This window comes from Brassica napus, chromosome C6 (assembly GCF_020379485.1).
Source record: "Brassica napus cultivar Da-Ae chromosome C6, Da-Ae, whole genome shotgun sequence".
Taxonomy (NCBI): Eukaryota; Viridiplantae; Streptophyta; class Magnoliopsida; order Brassicales; family Brassicaceae; genus Brassica; species Brassica napus.
Genome location: NC_063449.1, coordinates 42699357 through 42712325, shown reverse-complemented (window position 1 = coordinate 42712325; position 12969 = coordinate 42699357). Strand labels below are relative to the sequence as shown.

General features: G+C 36.7%; 1 protein-coding gene across 1 annotated transcript; it reads left to right on the top strand.

Annotated features, from left to right (window-relative positions):
• Positions 1-10122: 10122 nt before the first annotated feature.
• Positions 10123-11792, top strand: LOC106417870 (phenolic glucoside malonyltransferase 2-like). The gene has a single exon (XM_013858598.3). The coding sequence runs from the start codon at positions 10191-10193 to the stop codon at positions 11628-11630; it is 1440 nt and encodes a 479-aa protein (XP_013714052.2). The 5' UTR covers positions 10123-10190; the 3' UTR covers positions 11631-11792.
• The last annotated feature ends 1177 nt before the right edge of the window (positions 11793-12969 follow it).

Genomic DNA, 12969 nt, shown 5'->3' with positions numbered 1-12969 from the left:
AGCTTTTGGCATGATCACTGGACACCACTGGGTCGCCTTATCGAGAGATTTGGAGATTCAGGACCCAGGGAACTGTCGATAAGCATTACGGCGAAAGTTTCCCATGCTTGCGATAATATAGGCTGGCTATTAAGGGGAGCACGCTCTCCTGCTGCAGAGGAACTACAGACCTATCTCACAACTATCCCTCTACCCACTATTACTTCATTAACTGATCATTATGTGTGGGAAGTAAATGGGGAGGAGCTGGTAGAGTTCTCCACCGGTAAAACTTGGAATGTGGTGCGGAACAGAGGAGTGGAGCAAGCATGGACTAGAAGCATCTGGTTTAAGGGTCATATTCCGAGACATGCGTTCACATCATGGGTTGTACATCAGGATCGTTTACCAACCAGATGAAGGCTTCTGAGATGGGGTATGAATATTTCTTCATCTTGCTGTCTATGCGATACAGGGGAGGAGGACAGAGATCATTTGTTTCTGAAGTGTGATATTCATTTCGGGCTTTCCATACCTGGACATCGTTTGCGGATTGGACAGCTACAAGAGACTCGGTCACTAGCAGAACTCTCAAACGAATGGTGGCACAAGCTACAACTTACAACATCTGGATCGAGCGAAACAACAGGCTTCATGCACAAGAATTCCGCACTCCAGCTGTTCTATTCAAGATCATTGACCGTTCCATCAGGGATGCTATCTTGGGCAGGAGAAAATTCAAGAAATTCAAACTTTTGATGCAACTTTGGATACGCTATGAGTAATCTTTTGGGTCCTCATTTGATGTTAGTTTAGCCTTGTTTATTTTTTGCCAAAGCTGACCTAATTTAGCTTTAAAACTTTTGTAGCATTACAAACTCGTCTCATATTATATATGAAATTCACATTTTGGCAAAAAAAAAAAAGCAAAGATTTTAAAGCATGCATGGTACGTGCATCAACCCAACAGCAACCTGCAACATCAATTAAAAAGTACCATGTAGTCCTAAGTCCATTCAAGATCAAGAATCATTTTCAGAATCGTATGAAAACCTTGGATAACCGGAAGTTTTTGATCTCTACTTTTTGGTGCTCATAACCAATATAAGGGATAGGGCGATGAGTTTATGTAGCGTACCGCATAGGGTGATGACAAATCCAAGAATGGGTATCGCCACCTGCACCAAACAGATACCACATTTATTACCAGAAAAAAGACAGAAGCATGAACAATCTACTGAAATAGTAAGAATACGCCAGTCCATACCACAAAGTACGAAATCATGAACAATGGGAATATCTGGATACAAAGAAAGCATCACCAAAGTCATCATCACTACAATCATCATCATATTTTTGTTTTTGTTTTTGTTTTCTAAGCATACAAACCAACAGAGAGTTCAAGAAAGTTTGGCCACGGAGAAAGACAGCGTTGACCGAGTGCATAACCACATTGAACTACAGTTTATATGTTTGGTCAGATTTAGCATACAACTTAGAGCACCGTTAGGTTGTTAAAAGAAAGTTCTTGTCAGAAAAATATTAATATTATAATATAATTTGTGGTTTTGACTAAAATTTATTTTCTCAAAAATATTTAGACAAACAAGAAAATGATACATGTCCTTTACATTGTTGCAACTAGTTTTTAATGCAGTACTTTAAAAAAAAATTATCTTCGTCTCTCTCCAATTTTTTATTTTTTTTTTCTTTTTTCTAAATTAGTTAGAACCCCACTAAAACATACTGATGGATAGAGATGTTAAAGTAGGGTAAAATAACCCAGCCCAGTCCAACCCATAAATAACCCAACCTGCAAAAACCCAAAAATATCAAGATTGAAATCCAAACCAAAAAAATAACCCAATGTGGTATGAATTTACCCGTGGGTACCCAAAGTATTATCTTATTTACTCTAAGGATCATGTAAAATATTAATATTTTTAATGTGAACTTTAATATAAAAACAAGATTTTGCAATTTTATAGAAAACTTGTTTAAGCCCAAAAACTCGTTTACGATTTTGGCGAAAAAACTCGTTTTTTCGGAAAAAAAAATATTTTGTAATTTTAACCGGAAAACTCATTTTGTGGTTTTAGCAGTAAACATCGTTTTGACAAAAAAACTCATTTATGGTTTTAACGAGAAAACTTGTTAAGTTGTTTTTGTGGTTTTAGCGGAAAATTTTCTTTTTGCGGTTTTTAGTCGGTAATTTTTTTTTTGTGGTTTTGGTTGGAAAACTCGATTTTTGCGGTTTGCGGGAAAACTCGATTTTGATTTTGATGGGAAAATTTGGTTTTGCGGTTATGGCGGGAAAACTCGGTTTTGCGGTTTTGGCGGGAAAATTCGGTTTTTCGGTTTTTCGGTTTTGGCGGAAAAACTTATTTTTTCGTTTTTGGCGGGAAAGCTCGGGTTTGCGGTTTTGGCGGGAAAGCTCGATTTTGCGGTTTTGGCGGGAAAGCTCGGTTTTGCGGTTTTGGCGAGAAAACTCGGTTTTGCGGTTTTGGCGGGAAAACACGATTTTTCAGTTTTGGTGGGAAAACTCGGTTTTTTGTTTTTGGCAGGAAAACTCGGTTTTTCGGTTTCGGCGGGAAAACTCGGTTTTTCGGTTTCGGCAGGAAAACTCGTTATTATTTTGATGGGAAAACTCGATTTTTTCGGTTTTGGCGGGAAACTCGATTTTTCGGTTTTGGCGGGAAAACTCGATTTTTTTAGTTTTGGCGGGAAAACTCGGTTTTCGGTTTCGGCGGAAAAAACTGTTTTGGCGGGAAAACTCGGTTTTTCAGTTTTGGCGGAAAAGCTCAGTTTTGCGGTTTTGGCGGGAAAACTTAGTTTTGCGGTTTTGGCGGGAAAACTCGGTTTTGCAGTTTGCAGTCGGAAAACTCAATTTTGCGATTTTAGCGGAAAATCGATTATACGGTTTTCGCGGGAAAATTTAGTTTTGCGGTTTTGGCGGGAAAACTCGATTTTGCGGTTTTGACGGAAAACTTAGTTTTATGGTTTTGACGGGAAAACTCGGTTTTGTGGTTTCGGCAGAAAAACTCGGTTTTTTGGTTTCGGCAGAAAAAACTTGTTTTTGGTTTCTGTGAGAAAATTTATTTTACGGTTTTGGCGGAAAAATTCATTTTTTTTGTTCTGACGAAAAAAAAACGTTTTTGCAAATTTTATATAATTTAATTAAAATGGTGAAAATCTATATATATAATTGAAAACCCCATTACCCTTTTGTATTTACCCAACATAAATATGAGTTTTAAAATTAATACCCATGGTTGACCCAATTAATCTTAGATGGGTAAAAAACCAACCCATTATTAGTGGGTTTGGGTAAACCCATGGGTAATTACCCATGTTAACATCCCTACCGATGGACGTGCTCTTAGAGCATGATTAACCCTCAAAACCCCTTTGGGTTTCTTAATTTTTTTATTTGATTAAAAAAAATAAAAAAAAAGAAACCAATCGCGGACCGCCACGTGTCAGTGAGACCCACAAACAGTCGAAGAAACCACCGAAAGTCGATCCTTATTTGGTGGTTTTTAACATGTTTCTTAATTAATTGGTGGGGTCCTTGCTATAAAGGTTGTTAAGAGCACCATTATCCCTAAAACCCATTCAAGGGTTTCTAAAAAAAATTATTTTTTTATTTTTTTTTGTCTGATTAAAAAAAATAAAAATAAATAAAAAGCGCACCAATCGCGGACCGCCACGTGTCGGTGGGACCCGCGAACAATGCATAAAATCCACCACAATGGGTCATTATTTCATGACTTTGGAGACTGGTTTTTATGGTTTGGTGGGGCCACACATTACTTTTTGAAAGAAACCCCTTTTAAAAACCCCAATAATGGTGCTCTAAGAACCCTATGAATATTCAGCGATATTGATGGCCTTACAAAATGTGTGACAGTTTCTTGGTTAAAAAACTTACAAAATCGAGACTAAAGCAATGCAGCTCCTGCGCAAGTCCACCATTCAAAACAACATGTTCAGAGACAGAGAGAAACATGAGCAGAGAACTTAACAAATATGACACTTATAACCAGGAAACACATACTTGAAAAGGAATCTGATAGATGTAACCCATTGTAGATGCAACTTGACGTGTAGACTTGTTGAGTCTCTCGTGTCCGTTAGAAGTTTTAAACACATTTGAGTTTTATTCGTTTTATACTTTGGAAACATTGATTGTTGAAGTAATCAAATCGAACGGTCATAAGGAAATGTTCGAGAAAGCTGAAGACTGACGTAGACGTTACCTCGTTGCATGCTTTTACCATCCCTTAATGGGCCTACGGAGGCCCATTACGTTTTACTATATCTGAAACCCTAATCTACTTACGTTTTACTATATCTGAAACCCTAATCTACTTGTTTTCTTTATAAAGCCGTGATTAACTTGTTACAGCCGTAACCATCTAGGTTAACTTTTTTTCTCCGGGAGAGAGAGAGTTCGAATTTCGAAGATGGTTTTCGTGAAACCCTCAATGTGGAAGAAAACGATAAAGGATCGAAGCTTCATCTGGATCTCAGGCTTAGGCAAGGCGCAAAGAAGAGGTACAAGACATATATACACCAAGCTGAAGAAGACACATGCATAGGCATAAGAAAAATGAAGCTCGCGGTTCTGCAGTTTTACAAGGTTGATGTGTCCGATAATGTCTAGAGCTTGACAGTAAAGAGGAGCAGGTACGTACGTTCATGGCAAGTCACGTTGAGGTGCAATATTATGGAAATTGGGGTAATGACGTATATCTTCACGAAGCCTGACGACGACTAATCCATATTATTATATTTTCATTTAATTATTTGTTTTGAGAACATGACGAGATTATGACTTAGATTTTGTGATGGTTTTCAATTGCGGCTTCTTTACGGATTTAATTGGATTTGATGTATTCGATATATGCTTTTGATTCATGATTTTTTTTCAAAGCAATACGGTGTGTGGTGATTATTGGGAGTTTTAATGCTTCTTGTTGGAATTTTGTTATATGGTAAAAAAATTTGCTGGGATCTAGGTAGGTAGAAAAGACACATAATTAATTAAGGGGTTTTTGCCAAAACTAACTCACAACTTGATTTTAACCCCAAACATATACTCAAACTTGAATCAAATGCAAAACTAACTTAAAAGCCTAGTAAAATTACAGCTCAGCCCCTTGTGACCAAACAAAAAAACAGAAGCCATTTTTACGAATATAGCCCTAGTAAATCGTCTGAGTCGTCTGAGATGTTGGAAGTCGTCTAGACGACTGAAGTGTAAGTCGTCTGGTACCGGTTTATTTTAAAAATAATTTATAAATCTTGTAAAAAAATATTTTGATGCGTGAAAAATAAAAATCAAGTAATTATAAACAGTTTTAAGTGATATAAATTAAGATATGATAAAATTGATTTGTTTTGAAGATAGATGAGTGGAAGTAGTGAATCATGAAATACTTTGGTTTAGGAGTTTGGCAAACATATGTTGTACTATTGTATGTATTGTTAGGGTTAGATTTTAGAAAACTAAAATGTTTTTTTCAAAAATTAGTTTTCACCTATATGTGTTTATTTATGTGTATAGTAAACATTTTTCAAGTTTGATTTGATTTTATGAAGTCTTTAATTAGATAATTAAGTTTAGGGGTTATGTTTAGGGTGTGGACGACTTATATTTCAGTCGTCTGTTGAATAATTTACTCGGACGACGTATATTTCAGTCGTCTGTTGAATAATTTACTCGGACGACTTACATTTCAGTCGTCTGGTGAAGAAATTAAAACAGATGACTTACATGTAAGTCATCCAAATATTTCCGCTAAAAATTTTTTAAAAAAAATATTTTCCCGCTTAAATAATTTAAACCAGACGACTTACAAGTAAGTCGTCTGGAAAGTTTTCTATTTTAGTTTCCCGCTAAAAATATTTAATTTCCCGCTAAAAATATTAAACTCTTCTAGACGACTTACATGTAAGTCGTATGTTTTAATTTCTTCACCAGACGACTGAAATGTAAGTCGTCCAGGAAGTCGTCTGAGTCAAAAATATTTAACCTAATTGGATTTTTTGTCTCCCTATATAAAGAAAAATTTACACATTATCTCTTTCTCCTCTCAAATGGCTGCAACAAAAATGTAATGTTCATCATTCTAAAACTCTCCAACCTCTCTCTAATCTCTTTGACTTGAAAACACCAAACTTTATATGAATTTTTCAGTTTTGTCTCATGTATTTCTTACTAATCTATCTCTTTTGCAGGTTTTTAATCAAATGGTACTTATCTTCCATTAATTTAAAGGTAAATCTATTAATTTTAGATATGTATTTTTGTGTGTTCTATAAATGTAGATTTATCTAATCTTCCACTCATTTTCTCTATTTTTAAGTCATTTGAACGTTTTTGGATATGCAGGTTTTTCAGATCTGGATTTGATATGCAGGTTTTTCAGATCTGGAAGACTTCTTGAACGACTTACCTGTTAGTCGTCTGGAAGTCATCTGGAAGTCGTCTGGACTTCTTGGAAGTCTTCTAACAAAGTCGTCTGGACTTCCAGGAAGTCGTCTGGACTTCCTGGAAGTCGTCTGGACTTCTAGGAAGTCGTCTGGACTTCATGGAAGTCTTCTGACAAAGTCTCCCTTTCATAATAGATCTGAGCGTTTTGGTAAGTTCTTATGTCTGATTTTTCTTCATTTGGTAATTTCTTGTTGTATAAAGTTCTTACTTTTTTCCCAAACTAAAACTCTCCAAACCCACTCTAATCTCTTTGACTTGAAAACACCAAACTTTATATGAATTTTCCAGTTTTGTCTTATGTTTTTCTTACTAATCTATCTTTTTTGCAGGTTTTTAATTAGATGGTACTCATCTTCCACTAATTTAAAGGTAGATCTATTATTTTTAGATATGTATTTTTGTGTGTTCTGTAAAGGTAGATTTATCTAATGTTTCACTCACTTTTTCTGTTTTAAGCCATTTGAACGTTTTTGGATATGCAGGTTTTTCAGATCTGGATTTAATATGCAGGTTTTTCAGATCTGGAAGACTTCTGGGACGACTTACCTGTTAGTCGTCTGGAAGTCGTCTGGAAGTCGTCTGGTCTTCTTGGAAGTCTTCTGACAAAGTCGTCTGGACTTCCTGTAAAGTCGTCTGGACTTCCTGTAAAGTCGTCTGGACTTCCTGTAAAGTCGTCTGGAAGTCGTCTGGAAGTCGTCTGAACTTCCTAAAAGTCTTCTGACAAAGTCGTCTGAACTTCCTGGAAGTCGTCTGGACTTCTTAGAAGTCGTCTGGACTTCTTAAAAGTCGTGTGGTCTTGTCTACTCAAGTGGAATCCAAGCTTGTCTTTGTAGAGGAATGATCTATAATAGTTTTGTTTGTGGTTTGTTTTGTGAATTGCATGTCTACTCTTTTAGTTGTGAATTTTTTGTAAAATCAGTAATAATGTTTTCCAAGATGTATTAAATGTGCTAACAATGTGTTTACACATTTACAAATCAATGAAATAATAGACTTCAGTAGCCTTTTTCTTATCTTTGGATCTCTCATATGCAATAATAAACTCCAATGGCTTTTTTCTCATCTTAATAAACAAGAATGTTGGTAGCTTTATATTGATACAACATTTTAAGAAGCATTTTAACCCTTCTTCCAACTCATAACAATAGTCATCATTATTGTCTATAACAATAATACTTAAGAGATGGAAACAAACAATAGTAACTAGTCAAAGCATATCATATTTTATTATAAGTTTACGTTGAAAAACTTAGTCAAATTTAGTAAAACTAAGGGAGAGAACATATTTTGTAAATATGAGTTTTACATATCTTGAAGTTACTTATCACTCTTAAAAATACAAGTTATTCAAAAACTAACGTAGAAGACTTAAAAACTAGCGGAGAAGACGCGGACGACTTCAATCTAAGTTGTCCAGACGACTAAACTATACGTCGTCTGGTCAACGCAGAGGTTATTTTGCAATTGACTTTGAAATCTGTTATTTCGGACGACTGAAAAATAAGTCGTCTACTATTGTTTGGCTAAAAAAAAACTCCAAAAAAGCTAGACGACTTACATTTCAGTCGTCATAGGTTAGTTTTGCATTTGACTGGATTATTTCAGAAGTTTGACTTTTCTGGACGACTTACATTTCAGTCGTCTAGTGAAAATTAAAATAATAATATTTTTTTAAAGTAGACGACATACAGTTAAGTCGTCATAGGTTAGTTTTGCAATTGAAAAAAAAACTTCAAGATTTAATTATATACAGACGACTTATAATTCAGTCGTCCACGAGACGACTGAAATGTAAGTCGTCCAGGATTTACGAGGTTTGACCAGAATCTCGGAAAAAAATCCTGGACGACTTACAAGTAAGTCGTCTCGTGGACGACTGAATTATAAGTCGTATGTGTATAATTAAATTTTGAAGTTTTTTTTTCAATTGCAAAACTAACCTATGACGACTTAACTGTAAGTCGTCTACTTTTAAAAAAATATTATTATTTTAATTTTCGCCAGACGACTGAAATGTAAGTCGTCTGGGGAAGTCAAACTTCTGAAATTATCCAGTCAAATGCAAAACTAACCTATGACGACTGAAATGTAAGTCGTCTAGGTTCTTTGGAAATTTTTTTGAAACCAAACAAAAACAGACGACTTAACTTTCAGTCGTCTCAGGTTACAGATTTCAAAGTTAATTGCAAAAATAACCTCTGCGTTGACCAGAAGACTTCCAGGTAAGTTGTCTACAGCCAGACGACTTTCCAAGTAAGTCGTCTGACGAACAGATCTGGAAAAATACTCGATGTCATACCTTAAATTGGTGAGATAAGTTCCTTAGCATACATAAGACTTCTCCAAGCACACAAAATCACAAACGAAAGTAACCCACCCAGAATCGTTAGCTTCTATGACTCTATGAACCATAAAAAATTTAGAATCAAAATCTTGGGTTTTTTTAGCTCATTGTGGAGAGAAAATGAGAGATATGTTGTGTTTAGTTCACAAGAATGAAAAAAGAAGAAGGGTAAATCGATTTTGGGAGCATTAAGAGCTTCAAATTGGTTGTTCATGGTGGTTGTGGTATTGATGACAATGGCAATCTTGTAATTACTTGAAAATGATGAGGGTGAGAGAGTAAAAATGTTATTTTCGAAAAAAAAGAAAAAAAAATTGATGGCATTTTCGTAAATTATATGAACTTGTGGGGTGAATAGGGCAAAACCAATTTTCAAAAAAAAAAGGAGGTTAGTTTTGTGTTTGACTTTAAATTATAGGTCAATTCTAAAAAAAAAAGCCCATTAATTAATCTTAAATCATATGAGAAAGAGGGATTAATATCATGATTAAAGGTTAATCGTATGATTTTCCTAAACGTTCTTGACTTTCGGACATGTATACAACAAAAGTTCCTTCGTTGTACACCATTCATTCGCGAACAACCACTAGAAACGTTATTTTGATATGTGAGTGAGTCATAAGCAACTATGAAAATTTTCTTAGAGTTAGTAAGCAAATAGTGAATATTTTAACAAATATACGGATCCTATAAGAAGTACTAGTTTAATGGTAACTATAGCTTTACTTTGTTTATGCAAACTAGCATTTAAGGAAGATTATCGTTGGTTCTAATTAACTTCTAAGCATATTTTTTATCATAAAAGGCAAGTATTTCATATTTACTCTTTGAGTGCTTGGGTGGTAAGGTAAAGCTCTTATTGTCATTGTTGACAATGCTACTGCTGATATTTTCTCTTACAAGATTGAAGAACACGTTCAAACTTCTTTTTTTTTTTTAACACAAGAACACATTCAAACTTATATCTTTAATCTTCCAAGAGATTGATTTAGTAATAGTATCTTCAATATCTTTTCTATGCTTAAAATCAATGGTATCTTTCGCAAAAGCAAGCAGCAAGCAGCAAGCAAGCGTCTGCATCAATAAGATGAAGTGCAATAATCACCAAATCACACCACTCTCACCCAGTGAGCTATTTCTGCTGGAGCAGCATCATTTTTCAGATTTTCTAATAGTAGAAAGTTGTCTTAAAATAAGTAAATGATCTTTACTTTGTCGGTTTTCAACATCAAAACGAATACGTAACCATTAGATTTAAATTGGTTAGGTTAAACATCATATTAAGAGTCGGTGTATAAAAAAACATGATTTTACCACCAACTACGTGCACAAAATAATACTAATTAAAAGGATCGTGTCGCGCATTGTATGCTTTTCCCAAACTATTGTGTTCCCCTTGAATCTTTTCTTTCGTTACCACCAATGACAATGCACGTCGTTGAGGTTTCCCGAGTCACCCCCGCTCCTGACTCAGACTCGGTCCAAAACTCAGTCAACTCGCTCGCTATCCCGTTGACTTTCTTCGACATACCATGGCTAGTGTTCAACCCTGTCAAGCGAGTGTTCTTCTACAAGATCACCGGGTCGACTCGTGAGAATTTCCACTCATTCATCCTCCCTAAGCTCAAGCTCTCCCTTTCCCTCGTCCTCCGCGACTACCTCCATCTCTGCGGCTGCATCACCTCGAACCCAAACGAGCCCAAACCTAGCATCGTCGTCTCACAAAAAGACGCCGTTTCGGTTACCATCGCTGAAACTGACGCTGACTTCTCTCTTCTTTCCAGCTATGGACAACGTCCAGCTTTCGAGCTGCACGCTCTGATACCCGAGTTACCGGTTTCAGATGACTCAGCGAAGGTCTTATCTCTTCAGATCACCTTGTTCCCGGAGCAAGGATTCTCCATCGGCGTTGCCGCACACCACGGCGTTGTAGACGGAAAAATGTCAACCATGTTCGTCAAAGCTTGGGCTCACACGTGCAAACAAGAAAACAGAGTCGTCGCCCCTCTACCGGAGGCTCTAACTCCGTCTCTCGATCGGTCGTTGATCAAAGATACAACGGGACTCGATGAGCAGATGATCAGGATCGTGAGATCTCTGAAACAAGGCAAACTCATCGGCAGGGGAGGCCTGAGCTCAGCTCCCGCCTCGGAAGGCAGAGACGACGACGTCGTATTCGCCACGCTCGTGCTGTCACGAGGTGACGTCGAGAGACTCCGGGAGCGAGTCAAGAACGAGTCGCCAGATCCGAGTCAGCTCCACTTGTCGACTTTCGTCATCTCCTACGCTTACATGTGGACATGCCTCGTGAAGGCGCGTGGAGGAAACATGGAGAGATCCGTGAGTTTCCTCTTCGTTGCTGATTTCAGAGAGCGGCTTGATCCGCCTCTTCCTGCCACTTACTTCGGAAACTGTATGTTTCCAGCGGGTTGCTACAACAGCATGACGGCGGCGGAGTTTGCTGGAGAGGGAGGTTTTGTAACGGCGGTGGAGATACTCAGCGGTATGGTGAAAGGGTTGAGTTCAAGAAAGATAGAGACGATCGCTGAAGAATTCAAGATTAGTTTTGATTGCTTTGCTGTCACGTCACAGTTCGGGTCGTTAGCCGGGTCCACCCGGTTGGGTGTATACGACTCGGACTTCGGATGGGGAAGACCAGTTAAGGTTGATGTTGTCTCCATCGAAGGAAACACAATCTCAATGGCAGAGAGACGTGAGGAATCAGGTGGCATTGAGCTCGGACTGTGCATGAAGAAGGCTGACTTGGACATCGTCCTTACTTTGTTCAACAAAGGTTTACAAAACTAAACGTTAGTTTCCTACATTTTTTCAATAAAAGCTAAGCTCATTGAGTTGTTATTGTTTCTTGTGATGCTTTTGATTATTACTCTCGAACCACAAGTGTTACTAATTACATGGTTATTATTACTACGTGCTTTATTTAAGAAAGCTAGAATTTGAAGATGATAATCATTAGTTTTAAGCATGTCACTAACACTAATATAAGCAAGCATTGCATATTTTTTTCTTTGAGTATTTGGATGAATGAGCTAGGTGTTGAAAGTATCTTGCAATCATTGCCCACAATGTTACTGCTAATGCTTTCATGCTTTTCGAGGATTGAAGAACACTTTCAAATTGTGAGTTTTCTATCTTTTTATTGTAAGGAGTATCAAAATTGGTATTGTCAATAGTGATAGTGAAGATATGTTCACTGATTATTCTCCGCAAGTTACTTATTTTCTTCTGCTTCTAGCGGCGACATCATCTTCAAATTCTTGGGCCTTATTACCAAACAATTCAAAGTTGTCTTGACATGAAGATGTAGTTATCTACAAAACAAAGTACACAACATTAGTTACAAACCTACCATCAGTTACATTCTACCTAATATAAGCATGCTCCATTTTAGTTGCACATAGACCTTGTCAGTTATTATCTCTGTAGAGTAGAATTTGAAATCTTGTAATTGCAAAATATCGTGTGAGAGATGAAATTCGTAAAACAATCAAAACTAGTGGTTAGCCTCGTGTGATCACTACTTTCATACATTGGCCAATTTGGAGGCACGAATTGGATTATCACACTAAAACCTATCCGCATAGGCAAAAAACTATCTGGATTATATGTCATGATCGAGAGAGGAAGGAACTAAAAGAAGAACAGAAGTCACGGACAAGAAAGTTCCTGCGCAAGAGGACGAAATAGCTTTGCGAGATTATAAAAATAGCCATCTCGGTGACATCAATGACTCCAGATGTTTTTGAGGAGGCTTCTAAGAGCATCAGCAATGCCATAACCAGGTAAGTTTTTTAGATTATTTTATTATTTTAATTTTTTTCTCTGCTTAAAAAAAATAAAAGAATAATAAAAAAAGAGCCAATCGCGGGTTTTCACATGGCGATGGGACCCGCGCACAGTAACGAGTCTGTCGGAAAATTGGTCCTTAACTAGAGACTGCAAGAGACTAATTTGGCACAGATTCTTAAATTTTAAGGACCCCACAAATTATTATAATAACTTAATGCTAATGATTCTTTGTTAAGAATCATTGTTGCTCTAATACCATCATTATCGCTGATCCTTAATAGGGGTTTTTAGCTAAATGAGTGATTTAATTAAATCAAAAATAAATATAATTATAGTT

Coding starts and splice junctions, on each gene's coding strand:
- LOC106417870 (XM_013858598.3), top strand. CDS start 10,191: ATGCTTTTCCCAAACTATTGTGTTCCCCTTGAATCTTTTCTTTCGTTA.